Source organism: Hyperoodon ampullatus (genome assembly GCF_949752795.1).
Source record: "Hyperoodon ampullatus genome assembly, chromosome: 2".
Taxonomy (NCBI): Eukaryota; Metazoa; Chordata; class Mammalia; order Artiodactyla; family Ziphiidae; genus Hyperoodon; species Hyperoodon ampullatus.
The window spans coordinates 38,642,408-38,662,551 of record NC_136915.1 but is presented as its reverse complement, the minus strand read 5'-3'; the positions used below and the strand labels follow the sequence as shown (position 1 = coordinate 38,662,551).

General features: G+C 40.7%; 1 protein-coding gene across 1 annotated transcript in view; it reads left to right on the top strand.

Moving 5' to 3' along the window:
• TESK2 (testis associated actin remodelling kinase 2) overlaps positions 1-20,144 on the top strand; it is a gene marked incomplete at both ends in the record, with an annotated part of 103,879 nt that overhangs the window by 53,706 nt on the left and 30,029 nt on the right. The window contains one exon of the mRNA XM_079698581.1: positions 12,275-12,323. Coding sequence (XP_079554707.1) covers positions 12,275-12,323 — 49 coding nt within the window. The remainder of the gene's footprint in view (positions 1-12,274; positions 12,324-20,144) is intronic.

The window sequence follows — 20,144 nt, the reverse complement described above, 5'->3', positions numbered from 1 at the left end:
ATAGCTCTTTTGGGCCTTGAGTTCTGAGCCATTTCCCTCTCTTCTCCTTTTTGATTATTGGTAATTTTTTCTAGTCTAAGAGAGCGTTGGTATCTTTGCTTTATTTGGGAGTAAAATGCAAAGCAATTCATTTTATTTTTAAATTATTTTTTAATTAATTAATTAATTTATGGCTGTGTTGGGTCTTCGTTGCTGCACGCAGGCTTTCTCTAGTTGTGGCGAGCAGGGGCTACTCTTCGTTATGGTGCGCAGGCTTCTCATTGTGGTGGCTTCTCTTGTTGCAGAGCACAGGCTCTAGGTGCGCGGGCTTCGTTCGTTGTAGCACACGGGCTCAGTAGTTGTGGCTCGCGGGCTCTAGAGCACAGGCTCAGTAGTTGTGGCACACGGGTTTAGTTACTCCGTGACACGTGGGATCTTCCTGGACCAGGGCTCGAACCTGTGTCCCCTGCACTGGCAAGTGGATTCTCAACCACTGCGCCACCAGGGAAGCTCCACATTTTAATATTTTATTGTAGGTTTATTTCAGGCCTCTTAACTGTTTTTTTACCAAACTTTGGAGTCAGACATTTTTCTGGAAAGACCAGTACAGGTCAGAAGAACTCTTACAATATGGATGGTGCTTTTATTGCTCAAAGTTGGCAGTAGAAAGGCTTTTAAAGCTAACCAGTAAGATTTTCATTAGTTTACAGATAGACCGTTTTTTATGAATCAAAAATGAAATTATTATTGAACCACTGGCCTTTTTCTTCCATACTGATTGTCACAGAACAAAGCATAGGCTTTGGAGCCTAATAGATCCAGATTCCAGTACCTTCTCTAATCTTTGTCAAGTCACTTAAATACTCTGAACCTCATTTTCCTAGATGATAAAATGGGGGTAATTTCATCTCAGGTAGTACCTATAAAACACCTAGCACAGTTTCCAGGTATATTGTAGGTGAGCAATAAGTAGTAATTTTCTTGACAGCTTTGATACAATGGCCACGGACCTCTTACTAGGTCCTGTTATGCAGAATTGAAGAGGTCCAAGTCTGACAGTAATGTCAGTGTTTTGTTTTTCAGAATGAGGATAGATAGATGTGTTTTAGACTATAATCACACCTCTCCCTCATTCTTCTGTTTAGGTAATAAACTTTTGAGAAGGCATAACATTTAAACTTTAATGTTTAACTCTGAGCTTTATACATAACTGAGAATTCAATAAATATTTGACCCACTGGATGTAAATGCCACGAAGGAACATAATAACATTATTATTTTCCTTATGCTTGTTTAGAAAGAGTCAAATCCCAAAGTCTATCCTAGATCTGTGAGCATTATAACATAGAATAGTGACCCATAAATTTTTTTGATTGTGTATCTATTATTAGTTTTCTATGGCTGCTGTAGCAAATTGCCACAAACCTAATGGCTTAAAACAACATAAAAGTATTATCTTACAGTTCTGTAGGTCAGAAGTCTGATGAGTCTTACTGGGGTAAATTCAAGGAGGGCTATGGAGGCTCTAGGGGAGCATCTATTTTCTTACTTTTTTCAGCTTCTAGAGTCTGTTTTGCATTCCTTGGCTTGTAGTCCCCTTGCATCTTCAAAGCCAGCCAAGACCAGTTGAGTCTTTTTCACCTTGTATCCCTCTGATACTGACTCTTCTGCCTCCCTCTTCCACCTTTGAATACCTCTTGTGATTACATTGCACCCACTTTGCTAATCCAGGATAATCTTCCTAATTTAAAGTGAGCTGATTAGTAGTCTTAATTCCATCTGCAGTTTAATTATTCTACTTGCCTACTAACGTAACATATTCACAGGTTCTAGGGATTAGGACATGAACATCTTTGGATATCTTCTGTCTTCCATAGTATCCCATTAGGAAAACATTTTTGAGCACATCCCCAGGTGCTGCGATCAACCCTTATTAAATATTAGTAAAACTTAATTTCTCTTTTTCATATTAAAAAAGAGTAAAAGTTGTAATTTTCTTTCCATTCTTCAGTCTTGCTTATTCCCCAGTTTTGGAGACTGCTGGCTAATAGTAGGGCCTTGAAAAGTCCTGCCTTGGAATAAGAATTTTAACTTTTTTTTTTTTTTTTTTTTTTTTTTGCGGTATGCGGGCCTCTCACTGTTGTGGCCTCTCCCGTTGCGGAGCACAGGCTCCGGATGCGCAGGCCCAGCGGCCATGGCTCACGGGCCCAGCCGCTCCGCGGCATATGGGATCCTCCCGGACCGGGGCACGAACCCGTATCCCCTGCATCGGCAGGCGGACTCTCAACCACTGCGCCACCAGGGAGGCCCAGAATTTTAACTTTTAATTGAATTCAGTAAATATTTACTGAGCAGTAACTATGAACAAGGCAGTGTTTAAGGTATATATAGAGACACAAAAGCTTGTTTCTTACTCATGTTCCAGGCCAATGCATGTTGCGTGGAGGTTGAAGGGGAGCTCTTTTTAACCTAGGACGGGGCCTCAGTTTCCTCTACTGGGTCTTCTGCATCTGCTGGCAGATGAAGGAATAAAGTATGGAGGACAGTGTTGAGGTTTTTAATGGGACAGGCCTGGAAATAATAACTTCTGCCCCTATACCACTGGCCAGAACTCAGTGTTATGGTCTTAACCAACTAGGAAATGTAGTCTACTTCAGGAGGAAAAAGGAAGTGAACAAGTAGCCATTCCCTTCCATACATAACATCCCTGCCCTCAAGAATCCTCTGACTGAGTGGAAGAGGTGGACATAGCTAAAACATGTAGAAGGCAGGCCTGATAAGTGTTACAATAGAAGTTTAAATGGAGTGATATGAGTGTATAGGGAAGAGAAAGATTAATTTTGATTAGAAAGGTAGACTCATTCTAGCAACAAAATGAAAGTGGAAATGGGAGAATTCAGGACATATTTAGGGGAGGCAGGTTATATAACTGAAATGTAGAGAATGCAGGTCGATGTAATAGATGAGGTAAGAGAGGTTGGGGTCAGATCATTCAGACTCTTGAATAACACGCTAAAGAATTTGGACTTTGATCAGGGGCTGTGAGCTGCCACAACAATTTTTTGAGTAGCCAATAGCTTCTTAAGTGGAGGGGTTGTGTCTTAATCATTTTTATACCCTTTTTATAACTATATGGGGAGGTAATATAACATTGTGGTTAAGAGCACAGACTTTGGGGGAAAAAAAAAAAAAGCACAGACTTTGGGAATTCCCTAGCAGTCCAGTGGTTAAAACTCCGCGCTTCCATTGCAGAGCGTGGGTTTGCCCCGTTCGGGGAACTAAGATCCTGCATGACACATGGTGCGGCCAAAAAAAAAACAGAGAGAGCACAGACTTTGGAACCCACTGTTTAGGTTTGACTCCTGGCTCTGCCACTTATTAGCTGTTATGACTTTGGGCAAGTTACTTAATTTCTCTGAGCCTGTTTCTTCATCTATATGATTAGGTTAATAAAAGTGTTACTTCATTGGGTTATCGTGAGAATTAAATGAACACAACGTAGGACTTACCTGGTGGCACAGTGGTTAAGAATACGCCTGCCAATGCAGGGGACACGGGTTCGAGCCCTGGTCCGGGAAGATCCCACGTGCCACAGAGCGACTAAGCCCGTGCGCCACAACTACTGAGCCTGTGTGCCACAACTACTGAAGTCCGCGCACCTAGAGCCCGTGCTCCACAGCAAGAGAAGCCACCGCAATGAGAAGACAGCGCACAGAGGCAAAGAGTAGCCACCGCTCGCTGCAGCTAGAGAAAGCCCACGTGCAGCAACAAAGACCCAACACAGCCAAAAATAAATAAATAAATAAATTTATTACAACAATGAATATAACATAAAGTGCTTAGAACAATGCCTAGATGGTAAGCGTGCTTTGAGTTAGTTGTTATCATAATTATTATGATCATTACCAGTGCCTGGCACACAGTGGCACTCGGTAATTTTTGAGTGGTCAGAGTTGTGTTTTAAATTACCCAGCAAGTGTTTATATACTGTCATATGCCAGGCAAGAGAATGCTATTAAGAAGCTTATAGTCTAGTAGGGGAGATATAAGGCATATTATAAAACAGTTAAAGGTAGAAAGTGATGATGCTATACCAGTGTGGTGTTGATGGAGTGCCTTGGCAATTCAGAAGCATGCTCGGTCAAAAATACTTCTACTTAGAGGGAGCCAAAGTCTCTGGTCAAAGTCTAGTTTACCAGTAGTATCAGAGCTGGGAGTTTCCTGTTGTAGTCTTACTAACTTTAGAGTAGTGATCAGCTAGCTATCCTTGGTCTACACTGAGCCTTGCCATCAACATATAAGTCCATAGACCAAGCAGCATTAGCATCACCTGGGAGCTTTTTAGAAATTCAGAATTTCAAGTCCCCCCTGACCTATAGAATCTAAGTCTGCAGTTTACATGATTTCTAGGTGATCTGTTTCCACATTAAAATTTAGGAAGCACTGGTCTAAAAAAATCAAAAGCAACGTGAATGTGTGTGTAATATGAAATTAAAAATAACAAAGCCGAGTAATCTAATCACTCACTCTCAAGCATATCCATTAAGAAAGTGCTCCCTTCCCGAGCTAAGTAATTTTATCTTGCATGATTTTGGGTGGTGGTAGTGGAGAATAAGAATCAATCAGAATGTAACTTTTTTTAGATCCTGTCTCTTACCAAAAGTGATTTTAAGCTTCAGCCACAGTTTAGATTTTGATTAAAGAAGCAATAAAAATTTCAGTAAAAACTTATTGTTGATATTAAATGCTTTTCTAGGCATAAATCATTTCCCTGTTAAGGATGAGTAATATATACCTTTTAAAATATATTCTGTTTATAGCAACTGGAATGATTAACTCTGCGCAAGCTCTTCTTGCAATATAAAGCTAATGCCTGTCTCAGCTTGCCAGCTCTGTAACACCATTTTCGACATGGTGGTGGTGGAGAGGAAGTGAGGGTGAGGAGGCCTGGCAGAAAAGTTTCACATAGAGGTAGAATTGTGCGACACCACTGTGATGTGGCGATGAGAGTAGGCAGTGTGAGTAGGAAGTGTGGTGCTGGAAAGGAAGTGAGGGTGAGGAGGTCTGGCAGAAAAGTTTCACATAGAGGTAGAATTGTGCGACACCACTGTGATGTGGCGATGAGAGTAGGAGGTGGGGAAGACTGTCACATGAAGCCAGTGCCTGCCTGAATGTGTCGTCTGTGACATCTCTGTGGATGATGTGGTCATAGTGACAGTGGGTCTGGGGGGAAGGGAAGCAAGGGTGTATCACACCCAAACCAAATACTTTCAGCTTCTAGGAGATCCATAACTTTAGAACGTAGCCATTGTTTTGCTAGTAGAATCCTATTACCTAGCTTCTATATAAATATTTGATTAAATAAAGTAAACACCTCTTGGCTTTCCAGCCTTATACCTGCCTCTAAATGTTCTTTCTTATAAAATGAGTTTACATTGTGAAGCTAATTTGGTGATTACTGCTTTTTCATTCAAGAAATGCTTGTTTAGCATCTTACGTGCAAAGCATTGTATGTCAGGCACTGTATATAGAAATAAATTAGATGAGATCTGTACTCTTAAAAACCTTTCTTATATTCCAGTCTGGAGAAGAAGTCAGAAAGGTAAAGAGAAGAATAGCTAACATTCTCTAGTGCTTATTATGTTCCAGGAGCTCAAGTTGTCTCATTTTATCTTCACAATATCCATATAGGTTAGGTAATATTTACATTGCCATTTTGCATGTGGAAAACTCTGAAATACAGAGAGGTCATCAGTAAGTGGCAGAGCCAGGATTCAAATCCAAGTAGTCTGACTCCACACCCTGGACTACTTCACTTATGCTAATGAGCAGTCTTTCAAAGAAGGATGTTAGCAGTACTGGGGGGCAGGAAGAGAGAGAAAGAGTACTAATGTTTACTGAGGGCATCCTGGAGATCGTTGTAGAGAAGATGAAATTTTAGCTGATCCTAGAAGGATAATTTTCAGTAAGTAAATGAAGTCTTCCAGCTCAGGGAGGAGCTTTCACTTAAGTTTCCAGGTCATAAAAATCATTCATGCCTTTCAACAAATCTTTACTGAGAGCTTCCTTACTGTGTGCAAGGTACTATACTAGGTGCTAGAAATACAGAGATAAATAAAACTCTGAATCTTCCACAGTAAGGAAAGTTACAAGAGAGTAATGTGGGCAGAAGGCAGGTTATAATGAGTTTAGAAACGAAGGAAGGTTAAAGATATGTAGATAGTGTATGTAACCTTAAAATTTGGTTACAAGTGCAAAGAGTGTATTAGGATCATATTTTAGGGAGAGGGACAAGGGAAGCAATTTTTAAGATGGGTAAATTTAAATATATTTGTAGGATAGACAGAGGAAAGGGAGAGATGAGTGAAGAATAAGGCTGATGGGAAAGTGTGAGCTTCCAAAGAGAAGCTGGAGCAAATCATGGAAAGTTTCAAGTGCTGTGGTAAGGAATTTTGACATTATTCTATAGGCAGAAGGGAACCATTGAAGGTTTATGAAGAAGGAAATGACATATTTTGTGTTTTGAAAAGGTAACTCTAATAGCCATGTAAGGGATGGCATAATTTAGAATCATTAATAATAACAAAATAAAAAACAATTAACCTTTATTTGATCATAGGCTAGACATTGCTAAACATTGTCCCTGAAATATCCATTTAATCCTCCTAACAATCCTTTAAGGTAGTGTTATTTTCAGGTCCATTTTTTTCAGATAAGGAAATGGAGATTTATAAAGGTTAAGTAACTTGTTTTAAATTCCCCTATGTGGATATGGATAGATTTCTATGCTCTAGTGCAAAGGTGAGCAAACTCTTTCTGTAAAGGACTAGATAGTAAATGTTTTAGTCTTTGCAAGCCATACAGTCTCTGTCACAACTATTCAACTCTGCTGTTGTAGCACAAAAGCAGCCATAGAAAATACCATGTCTGGGCTTCCCTGGTGGCGCAGTGGTTGAGAGTCCACCTGCCGATGCAGGGAACACGGGTTTGTACCCCGGTCCGGGAAGATCCCGTGTGCCACAGAGCAGCTGGGCCCGTGAGCCATGGCCGCTGAGCCTGCGCGTCCAGAGCCTGTGCTCCGCAACGGGAGAGGCCACAGCAGTGAGAGGCCTGCGTACCGCTAAAAAAAAAAGGAAGAAAGAAAGAAAGAAAATACCATGTCTGTTCCAATAAAACTTTATGAAAACGAGTAGTAGGCCATAGTTATTAACCACTGTTAGTGCCCATTATAGTTTAGAAAGCTGTAGTGAAGGAAGAAACATAGCGCATTGTATTTTACTTTACCTCTTTTTGCTATGGAGGGGTAATGAGAATAGAATTATCCTTAGGTAGGAATACCATTTAATCTCAGAGAAGCATCCTTTCTGTAAGAGGTTCACTAGAAACAGCTATTTAAATATTTTTTAAATTTATTTTTGGCTGCGTTGGGTCTTCGTTGCTGTGCGCGACTTTCTCTAGTTGCGGTGAGCAGGGGCTACTCTTTGTTGCAGTGAGCAGGGGCTACTCTTTGTTGCAGTGCACAGGCTTCTCATTGCGGTGGCTTTTCTTGTTGTGGAGCATGGGTTCTAGGCGCGTGCGCTTCAGTGGTTGCAGCACGCAGGCTCAGTAGTTGTGGCCTGCGGGCCCTAGAGTGCACAGAGTTTAGTAGTTGCGGTGTGTGGGCTCAGTAGTTGCAGCACGTGGGCTCTAGAGCGCAGGCTCAGTAGTTGTGGTGCATGGGCTTAGTTGCTTCGCAGCATGTGGGATCTTCCTGGACCAGGGATCGAACCCGTCACCCCTGCATTGGCAGGCAGATTCTTAACCACTACGCCACCAAGGAAGTCCTTAGAAACAGCTATTTATGCATACAATTTAACCACATTCTGCAAAACACCCACTTAACCTTTTATTACAATTGCTTTCCAACAGGATTACCCCTAGAATGAAAATTCTGTGAGAGAAGGGACTTTGTTTTATTCACTGTCCTGTCCCTAATGCCTTACATATAGTGGCCATTCAATAAATAGTTGTTGAATAAATGAATGGAATACTGACTGTCATAATTCCAGTGATTGGGAAATTGTATGAACACTTAGAGAACAGTGACCTATTTTTAAGATACCTCTACAGTAAAGAAGATGTGGTATATATACACGATGGAATATTACTCAGCCGTAAAAAAGAATGAAATAATGCCATTTGCAGCAACATGGATGGACCTAGAGATTATCATACTAACTGAAGACAGAGAAAGACAAATGTCATATGATATCACTTATATGTGGAATGTGAAAAAAATGATACAAATGAACTTATATACAAAAATAGAAATAGACCCACAGAAGAAATAGACCCACAGACATAGAAAATAATCTTATGATTACCAAAAGAGAAGGGTGTGGGGGAAGGATATATTAGGAGTTTGGGATTAATATATACACACTACTAAATATAAAATAGAAAACCAAGAAGGACCTACTATATGATGCAGGGAACTATACTCAGTATTTTGTAATAAACTATAAGGGAAACGAATCTGAAAAAGTATATATATATATATGAATCACTTTACTGTACATCTGAAAGTAATACAACATTGTAAATCAGCTGTACTTCAATAAAAAAATTATTACCAAAAAAATAAAATGTCTTAAAGAAGAATAAAGAAGATACCTCTACAGCTGCATCTCCCCTAGATTGATTGTTTTCTCATTTATCTTGCCTGGATTTCCTTTGCTCTAGTACAGCTTCCTGTCTTTTACCCAACTAGTTTCTGATGTTAACTGAAACTCTCAGATGCTCTATCTGCATAGCTTATAGATGCTATACTGTGCTGGCCAGAAACATTCAGGAGTCCAGATTCAGTCTTCCAGCACTCTGTGTTACTTATGTTCATTATTGTTTAGACTTCTACCTGTCCCACATTCCTCCCCTCATTCTCTTCTGTATTAGGTAGTGAGTTTCATAGTAAAGAAACTGACAGATGAAAAAAGTTAAATGTCCCACTTTTACAAAGCAGGGGATGGAGGTAGGGACAAAGGATGGGGAGTGGAGGCTAGAGTAGGCATACGTAGAAACCAGCTTCTGCCCAGCCACCTGTGACCAAATTGGATTCTTACCTGGTCCACTTCTAAGTTATAATTATGAAAATGGCTTACATTTTTTGAACTCTTACTGTGTACCAGTCACTGTGCTATGAACTTTACATTCATTATTTCATTCAGTCTTTCCAACAACCTTACGTTGTGGACACTATTATCCTATTTTACAGAGAGGGAAACTAATGCTTGCCTAGTAAAGAGTGGAGGTGGGATTTGAACCCACACCATCTAACTTCAAAGCTCTTTTAACTACTCTGTTATTTCGCTTCCTATTTATTCCCAAGCCAGAGGTAAGTTTCAGCTAGTCACTGGAACCTGCATCCTGTTTTCCATACTACCTAGATATTTCATTGGGTTCTTTCCTTTCTCAAGTCCCCACTGTGTCTCTGGATGCACTTAGAGAAAACCAGTGGTCCAGAAACCACCTCTTGGAGAAACTCTGAAATTTCCACATTAGTAATTTTGGTTGAAGCAGCATGTCTTTAAAACTCTGCTGTGATGTTACAGCGACCAGGCATTCTCCCTCACTTTCTTTTCACTCAACAATTATTTACTGAGTGAGCAAACTATTTGCTAGGCACTGTTAGGTGCTTGAGCACAGGGAAGAATATGACCTGGACTCTGCCTTCCTGGAACTTTATGGTCCTTTCTAGCACAGTTACTGCTGTGCCTTCATTCTTACTTTAGTCAGTCTCTTCCTTTTCCTTTGCCCTTCTAAACTAGAACTTACTTGGGACCTGTGGGTATTGTTAATGAGACTTCCTTCTTGACAACCCAAGCCCCAACTGTCACTGACTTTATGTCATTTATTTTCTCCTACTTTATAATCATCAATCATAATAATTGATTTATGATTTTTATTTAAAAATTATTTTTATATATAAATGTAGCCTGTTGGTTGAAAAAACTTCAAATATGACATAATTATGTGCACTAAAAATCACCCTTTTCTCCCTCAGTACCATTTATTATTAATGCTTCTAGACATTTTCTATTAATATACAACATTTTTTTATACAAATGGGATTTTAAAGCTCGATGTTTTCATTTAATGGTATATTTTGGGTATGTTCTCATGTCAGTGCATAAAGTTTAATTCATTCTTTTTAATGCTATATAGTATTCCAATCTATGAATAAAGCCATAAATTTTAAAAAATATTTATTTATTTTTGGCTGTGTTGGGTCTTTGTTGCTGCGCGTGGGCTTTCTCTAGTTGGGGCGAGCAGGGGCTACTCTTTGTTGTGGTGCACGGGCTTCTCATCGCTGTGGCTTCTCTTGCTGTGGAGCATGGGCTCTAGGCATGTGGGCTTTAGTAGTTGTGGTGCGTGGGTGCAGAAGTTGTGGCCCGCAGGCTCTAGAGCACAGTCTCAGTAGTTGTGGAAACACGGGCTTAGTTGCTCCGCAGCACGTGGGATCTTCCTGGACCAGGGCTCAAACCCGTGTCCCCTGCATTGGCAGGGGGGTTATTTTTTTTCTTTTTGCGGTACGTGGGCTTCTCACAGTTGTGGCCTCTTCCGTTGCGGAGCACAGGCTCCGGATGCGCAGGCCCAGCGGCCATGGTTCACGGGCCCAGCCGCTTTGCAGCATGTGGGATCTTCCTGGACCGGGGCACGAACCCGCGTCCCCTGCATTGGCAGGCAGACTCTTAACCACTGAGCCAACAGGGAAGCCCTGGCAGGGGGATTCTTAAACACTGCACCATTAGAGAAGCCCTATACCATAAATATTTAACAAGTTTTTATTGGTGGGTATTTAGATTCACATACACCGGTGAAGTAGATGTCCTTTTATGTGAATTTTTGCTCACCCAAATTGAGTATACTTGTAAGATAAATTCCTAGAGGTGGAATTGTTGGAGCAATTAAAATTTTTGCTAGATGTGATCGTTAATTACCCTTTGAAAAAGTTGTGCCAAGAGCTCAACAGTGTTTCCTATCCCAGTTTCCTTACCTTCTGGACAACACTGAGCATTAGCATTCTTTTTTATTTTTTTGGCTGTGCCGCGTGGCTTACAGGATCCTAGTTCCCTGACCAGAGACTCAACCTAACCACTGGCCCACCAGGGAATTCGCCAAGCATTATCATTCTTAATCTTTGTTCATTGATAGATTTAAAAGGTAGTATCTCCTGTTTTAGTGTACATCTCTCTAATTATGAGGGAGTTAGAGTACATTTTGATATTATTAGCCCTTTATTATTTTTGTGTGAGTTATACACGTACCTTTTGCTTATTTTTCTACTGGGTTCTTTTTTTTTTTTTTGGCGGTACGTGGGCCTCTCACTGCTGTGGCCTTTCCCGTTGCGGAGCACAGGCTCCGGACGCGCAGGCTCAGCGGCCATGGTTCACGGGCCCAGCCGCTCCATGGCATGTGGGATCCTCCCGGACCGGGGCACGAACCTGCGTCCCCTGCATCGGCATGGACTCCCAACCACTGCGCCACCAGGGAAGCCCTCTACTGGGTTATTTTTAAAATTACATATTTAGAAGAGTTCTTTTTATGTCAAGGAAGTTAGCCCTTTGTCATCTAGCCAGTGCGGGTGCTCCCAACCCCAGTTTGTTGTTTGTAAATTACAGACCATCAGATTGGGTAGTTCAACCTACTTACTTTCTAGGTGAGGAAACTGAGCCCCATAGGGTTAGTGACCTTTCTGTGTGTGTGAGCACGTAGTCAGATAATGGCAGAGCTAAACCAGCACCAGGTTTCTTTGCTTCCAGTTTGGTGCTTGTTCCATTATACCATGCTGTTTTTAAAGGCTTGCTCCTCTCCCTCTTCTACCATTGCTTTTTACTACTAGGTCTTGCCGCAACCAGATGTTTCATGATAAACTTAGAAAGTTGCAGGAGTGCTATCAAGGTTTGTTATACAGCAGGGGTTCCCAAGCCACGGGCCGAGGACCAGCACCGGTCTGCGGCCTGTTAGGAACCGCACAGCAGGAGGTGAACGGCAGGCGAGCGATCCAAGCTTCATCTGCCCCCAATGCTCCCCATTGCTCGCATTACCACCTGAACCATTCCCCCACCCCCACCCCACCCCCTTCCCGGGAAAATTGTCTTCCACGAAACCCATTCCTGGTGGTGAAAAGGTTGGGGACCGCTGTTATACAGGAGCCCAGTAGACTTCACAGGTATTGGATTGTCTCGCATGTGCAACTACACTAGTTATGTTCATGTCCTTTTCATTTGTTTAAAAAAACATCTGTTTCGTTTTGTAGGTTCATGGGTGTGTGTGTACATCAAGGACAATTGCATGCACTCACAGAGGTAAGACTTCAATGAGCGTGTTGAAGTGACTTCTTTGCCTTAGTTTCAGCATGTATGGTTCCACTGTAATTGTTACTCACATATGTACGCAAAATATGTGTGCATTTATGGTTATGCAAAAATGGCACGTTAACAATGTTTTCTTCTGTAGCCTGGGGACAGTGGCCATACCTATTAATACTCTTGGATTCCCTAATAACACGTGGTGAGTTCTCGGGGAATGAGTGCTCAAATATTATATTGGTTCTTGCTGCCTAGATGACCCCCTCCTAAACTAAAGGATGGCATCACTTGGCTGCAAACTCTATCGTGGCAACAAATTCCCAGACTACCCAGAAATCTGTGGTGTCCTGATCTAAAATTCCACTGTTGCTGCTCTAGTTTCCTGATTGAAGGAAACTACTCCTTGGAGAATTTACATCTTTATTCTCATTTCATTTTCAGCCTCTTATAGGCAGGTAAATATGTGGTAGTCATTACTCAGCCTCTGAGGACCAGAGAATCCTCTCTGGAACAAAGGCTTCCCAAATTCAGGTACTGGGTTACGAACTTCAGAATTTGCTTGGGTGCTTCTTAGATACACAGATTCCTGGAATACTCTAGGTTTAGTAGGTCTTCAGAGGGCCCGTATGTATTCTTGAAAGCTCTTCAGATTATTCTAATGAGCATCTAGGTTTGAGAATCTATGTTCTAGAATGTTTTGACATTTCTCCTTGAGAAGTACCAAAATACAAGGTGAAGAAATTTAGGAAGGAAAATTGTTTAACAGAATTTGCAAGAGCATTGGTTTCCTGCTGGCTTGGTACCTGGTATTAATCATTAATATCTTATCAAGGAGGGTCCCATGTGCCTTACCCTATGTCTTTTTTCTCAATTACTGAGGATACCGGAACATGAAGTGTGTGTAGCTATGTCCTGCCTCTTGTATGGAAGACCAAAGAAAGTGGGTTAGTGAGGCAGTGAAGAGCATGGGCTCTGTAGTATTGATTGCCTAGGTTTGAATCTCCCTGTGCTACAGTGTTTTCACTTGTAAAACAGGAATAATGATAGTAGTACCTATCCCAGGGAATCTAGATAGGGAAGAGGACTATAGCTGGGCCCTAAAGTATTTGAATTTTAAAAGTCTGGGGTAAAAGACAGATCGAAGAGTAGCTAGGGAGATAGGAAGAAAACCCAGAAGTGTGTTGACCTGGAATGGAAAGGAAGGGGTTTCAGGGAGGAAGGAGTAATTATGTAATTGTGGCAAATAACTGTTTGTTAGATCATGACCTCACAGTGATATTGTGAGGATGAAATATAAAATGCTTATTTAACACAGTACCTGGCATGTAGTGATTGCTTAATACATTTTAACTATTACAGCTTGAATTGTCAGTATTTTTCATTTGGTACTTAGTTCTGTACTGCTGTTAATGTCATTAGATTTTTTAAAAATTTTACAAAGTATAACATAACAGAAAAGCACACATGAAAAGTGTGCATCTCACTAGGTTTTCACAAATGAACACACCCATAACCAGCATCCTGGATCAAGAAACATTTTCTGTGTATTTCTTTTCTCAGAAATAAGTCTATAAATTCCTCAAAGACAAAACTCTCTCCTCTCAAGCCTTCTATCCACCAAAGCTCTGGCACTAATAAACTAATAAACACTTGTAAAAGTATTTGTTGCACTCTCTGTTTATATCACTGTTTTCTGAAATGTGAGTTCATTGGAAGGGCTTGTGTGTTGGTTTTACTGACAAAGAAGAACATGCTTTGAAATCTGTGATCATGTCTCAAGTTTAAAAGTGGGTGTAGTAGAAACGGCAGAGATGTATGATCATAATGCAACATTCTTTTGGCCATGTTGCACTTAAATAATATTTTCTGTTGCTTATTAGCTTGTTTATAGCCATATACAACATACAGTAAGTGCTTTGTGAGTATATTTCCAGTATCATTAATGAGATATTGATATAGTTTATGATATTAACAATCTTTATTATGATGTTAATAGGCTGAAGGCCGTGAAGCCCAGATATCCAAATGTTCTTGCTTGTTTTCAGAAGGGGATCAGCAAAAGCCATCATGCCATAGATTTCTGGAGACTCCTAGGTTTAATTGCCTTATAATTTGACTTGACAGCACAGTTATTGGTTTCACTAAGGATCATAAAAATAAATTACTAATAACATCAAGCATACTGCTTGGAACTTGGATGATATTTAGTAAATATTTCTTGGTTGGCAGAATGCCTGCCCTCCACAGTAATGTGAGCACCATTCCTTATTTCTCTTAAAATAGTTTACCAATAATTACAGTAGACAAGCATAGCTCTTATTAATGCCTATAAAGTATTGATATTATTAAGAAGAATATTTCTCATATACAATGGTGATATAGACTTCTCTGGGCTTCAACCATTTCCACAAGTCTTCATTGTAATTGTAGGCATTAATTGAACTTAGAACAGTAAGACATTTAGGTGTGTTTTTTTAAACTACCTTTAGTAAGGATACACTTCTAAGTTTTTAAGCAAATGAGTATTTGTTAAAGAGAAAGAAGTTGGTAAAAGATCAGGTAGAGGGACTTCCCTGGTGACGCAGTGGTTAAGAATCCGCCTGCCAACGCAGGGGTCACGGGTTTGATCCCTGGTCTGGGGAGATACCACATGCCACGGAGCAACTAAGCCCATGTGTCACAACTATTGAGCCCGCATGCCACAACTACTGAACCCCGCACGCCTAGAGCCCATGCTTCGCAACGAGAAGCCACCACAATGAGGAGCCCGTGTGCTGCAACAAAGAGTAGTCCCCACTCAGCACAACTGGAGAAACCCTGTGCAACAACGAGGACCCAAAGCAGCCATAAATAATATAAATAAATAAATGAATAAATGAATAAATAAATAAATAAATGTTCCTTTAAAAAAAAAAAAAAGATTAGGTGTAGAACCTTTTGAGTTTAATAAGTTGAATTAAGAATCTAAAAGTGTGTCTTTGACTCAGAAGACCTAACCTTATCTTTCATTTGGTCACAAATATCAAGGAAGTGGAAATCTTTGGTTTTTAAAGACAGAAAATATAACCGTATGGTCAGTTAGCTATTGCTGTATAATATCCAACCACAAAACCATGCAACAATAAACATTTATTTCTGATACCTCTGCAGGTTCAGCTAAGCTGAGCTGGGCCCAGTTGGGCAGTTCTGCTGCTCTCACTTGTGCTCACTCATGCATCTGCAGGTCAGCTGGTGGTCTGCTCTAGGCTGCGCTTTGTGGGGCACTTTGCTCCAGCTGTTTCTCATTCTCTTCTGGGACCAGTGGGCTAACCTGGACATGTCCTTTTTAAGATGAAACCAGAATAGCAAGAGTATGCCAGCCCATTTGCACAAGTGCTTTTCATGATTCTGCTTATGTTCAAGTTTGCTTGGCCAACATCCTGTTGAACAAAAGAAGTCACATGCCCGAGTCCACACTGGGAGCATACTGCAAAGTTACATGTCAAAGGACATTGATTCAGTAAGGGGTGAAGAATTGGAACCTTTGTTTGCAATTTCCCATACCCTATAAATATCCCAGTCAGCACATCATAATTATCTGTCTTTTCTACCCTACTTGAGGGTAAAGACTTGCTCTCATTTTAAAAATCATAACTACCAGTTACTAAACTCCCACTATGGGCTAAGTGCTTTGCTTGGTGTTTTATATATTAGCTATAATTCTCACAATTCTACAGTCCTATTTCCTCTGTTTTATAGATGAAAAAACTAAGGCTTAGAGAAATTAAATGATTTCCCCAAAGTAGGATTTAGATCCAGGTTCATCTGACTTCAAAGCCTGTACTGTTTCCATTACAACATGATGTCCTTAATTCACGTATGTATTCCCCTTACTGCTGAGCACAGGTTCTTGTATGTGTAGCATGTGTAGTATTTGTAGAATTCGATTCTGACTAACTTTGTATATTTTGGGTTATTTGGGAAAGCTGTTTTCTGGTTACTGGATATATTAGAATGTATTTGGGTACAAGTAACAGAAAATAGTTAAATGGCCTTAAACAACAAAAGGACATATAAACTGGAATTCCAGAAGTTTATTAGGTTAGGGGTTGGTTTAATTCAACAGCTAAATAGATGTTATCCAGAAACCGCCCCCCCACCTCTTTCCATCCCTTTGTTCTGTGCTTACGTTGTCAGCTTCACCCTAAGGCTGGCTGTCATTTATAATCAAAAAGTGGCTGCCACCAGCTTACATGCTATATGTTTTCTCTTCTATATTCAAGATGGGGGGTGCTGTCAAAGAAAGAGAGGAGAGAGAGATGCTTTCAGACAGATTATACGACATCTCATAATTTTTTGTGTGCTTTGTTTTTGTTGTTGTTGTTGTTGTTTTGTGGTACGCGGGCCTTTCACTGTTGTGGCCTCCCCCGTTGTGGAGCACAGGCTCTGAATGCGCAGGCTCAGCGGCCATGGCTCACGGGCCTAGCCGCTCCGCGGCATGTGGGATCTTCCCAGACCGGGGCACGAACCCGTGTCCCCTGCATCAGCAGGCGGACTCTCAACCACTGCGCCACAAGGGAAGCTCTGTTGTTTTGTTGTTATTCTTGTTTTTTAGTTTGTTAAGAAAAGCACAAAGAGGGAAATATCCTCATAATCAAACAGTTTAGGGAACCTCTTTGTGCAGAACCTCTTAGTGCCTAGAAGATTGGGAATTTGGGGGGATGAGTAGGGTATAAGGTTATGGGGCAGGGGCCTCAAGTGACAATACTCTGGTCCAGGGAGTCAGCAAAAGAATTGCTTGGCGGGTAGGATGTTTTGGGGTCTTTCTTGCCATTTCTGCCATGGAGAAACTATTCTTTTTTCCACTGTGGCAATGAGAACCACTTAGCTATAAACAGAGCAATTGCTTGGCCTCTTTACAGCGAAGTCACCTCAGCCAGGTAGATACTTGGTACTGAAAGAAATGCTCTTCCCTCATGAGGGAATGGTCAGCCCTGCAGGTGGCTGAAGAGAATTTTTTAATTCACACAGCCCTCATCCTCTTCTCACTCACCATTTCCACCCCAACTCTACACCTTCTTTCTTAAAGAAGAGTTACTTTGGAAACTCCTTGTTTATGTGGGTTGATGTGTGTTGTTTCTGAGTCGGTTTCTGTCAGACTTGTAAGAAGCCTTATATAATCAGAGAGCTTACAATGAAAGGAAACTCTGTGGGTTCAGTGACCAAACTCATGCATTATTTATAAAAATGAGCAGCCAGACCCCGATTCCAGTTTCTTGGTGTGCAGTGATATTGCCATTAGTTTTGCCTGCTGCTTTTCTTGCTTTTGTGTGACCCAGTACAGAGTATTCTCCTGGCCTTATTTACCTTGAGCCAAATGCAAAGTTGTCTGATGCCTGCCTTGGGTTAACTTTGGCAGCATACCCATACCCTATCTTTTAAGCATGTGGCTGCTTTTCCTGTCCCTAATATATCTTTGCTTCAATTTGATATGCTACTACATGAGTAATCTTCATTAGGCATACTTTGATAATGTGATGCTTCTGTTTAAAAACTTCTGTTTAGCATTCTAGACTCTCTCTAATCGGATTTCAGAATTCAAATTGCTCCCTTTAGTTGGGTGGGTCTTTTTGCTGTCTTCTACACATGCTAGCCTTAGATATGCCTTCCAGGACCTGGGATGCCCTTGTCTCTCTTCTCCCTTCCACTTTCCAAGTTATGTCAAATCCCTCTAGTGGAACTCAGTCTCTTAAATAGGGTCTGTATAATGCCCTGTGTGGCTGGGCCCATAGTATATATAAGAAAGCTGAATTAACTCCAGTGGAAAGAGCCAGAAGTCAAAAATAGTGTGAAATGTTACATCTCAAGTCCTTTCACAATTAGAAGTTTATTTCATTTATACTTGTAAAAATAGCTAAAGCATTCCTATTAATACATGTTGGCATCTTCTTTACTTTTGAAAAAAGTAGCTTTTGTTTAACTTTTTGGTTTGGTCATTTAGTAATAAAGAAATCTCTAAATAAAATTGTGGTACATGTTTTCTGCCCTTATTTTTAGTAACTCACTAAGACATGTGAGAAATAAGAATTTGTGGTTGGCAGTTTAACCCACAAATAATAGAAGAGTTCATTTAGTTTACTTTATTCTTAAAGAAGTTTCCCCCTGTCTTGCTAGCTTGCCTCTAGCTCATTTAGTCATTCAAAAAAAAAATTTACTGGCTCTCACTATGTGTCCAGCACTATTCCAGGTACTCGGAATATAATAATGAACAAATAATGATCTCTACCCTCATGGAAATTACATTGTAATGAGCAGGGGGGCGGACAGAGGAGTTAGATTAAACAGGAAAACAAATTGTAATATATATGGTGTTATGTGCTATGGGGTTTGCAATTTTGAGTATGTGGATAGGGGAAGTATCACAGAAGAGACAAAAATTAAGGAGGTAATGGAGCTAGCTATGTGAATATCTTGGGAAAGAGTGTTCTAGGCAGTGGGAACAGTAAGTGCGAAGACATAGTGGCAGAAATGCCTGGTGCTGAATGTGGTCGAAGAACTCCAAAGACGGTGACGTGGCTGCAGCAGAGAGAGTAAAAAAGAACAGTAGTAAATGAAGGTCAGAGAGGAAACATGGGCCAGAGCACATAGTGTCTTACAGACCATTGTAAGAGTTTCAGCTTTTACTCAGGGTGAATTGAGAAGTCTTTGGAGGTTTTTGAGTAGAGTTGTGACATGATGTGACTTACCTTTTAACAGAATCACCCTGGCTATTGTGTGGTGAATAGACTGAAAAGGAGGCAAGGTTGAAAGCAGGAAGACTAGTTAAGAGAGACTATTGCAACAGGGTCCATGCAATAAATAGAGACTATGCCAAAAAAAGTGAGAAATGATGGTAAATTGGACCAGAGTGGTAGCAGTGGACCTTGTGATTCTGGATCTATTTTGAAAGTAGAGAAAACAGGCTTTCCTGATGCATTCGGTGAGAGGTTTGAGAAGATGAAATAACTCAAGGATAACCATAGTTTTTGGCCTGAGCATCTGAAGGATAGAGTTGCTGTTAATGGAGATGGGGAAGACTACATGAGGTACAAGATGGGAAATGATCAAGAGGTCAGTTTTGAACAGGTTGAGTTTGAACCTGTTCAAGTTCAAGTTATCTCCAAGTGGAGATAACTTCATAGAGCCTCAGGATTCCAGGGAGTACTCTGAATGATACCTTCCTTGTGCACATTCCTGTTTCTGTTTATCAGCTTTTTCACTAGAAAATATTTTATTGATTTAGAAAGAGGCGTTTTTCAACTGCTGTATTACTTCCCGAGTAATAATAATGAAAATCATTAAGTCGTTTTTCTTATTTCAGTGTGCCAGGTCCTGCTAAGCCTCTCCCTTGGCGGCGGGGGTGGGGATAAATTAGCGTACAATCCCATGGAATATATGCTATTTTCCCCATTTTACAGGTGAGAAATCTGAGGCTCAGAGAGAAATTAATTTATCTGAGGTCTCTTAGCTAAGTAGTGGAGCTGGGATTGAGTCAGGTTCCACCTGACTGTAACCCAGTTTACTCGACTTTAAGCTCCTTGATCCTGGCTATTTTGTTCACTGCTGAATCTTCAGTAACTGGCATATAAAGGCATGCAATTAATATTAGTTGGGTGAATGGATAAATGGATGAATGAATGAAAACTGCTTCCCAACACTTGAGCTTCCAGCAGTTAAACTGTTATCCACAAAGACCTCTGCCTCTTTCAAGGTTGTTTAGGCCAGCCATTTGATGAATCTTTTCACAGTGTTGATAGTGATAGGACAGAGAAGGATTTAGAAAATGGTTTATGAGATTTC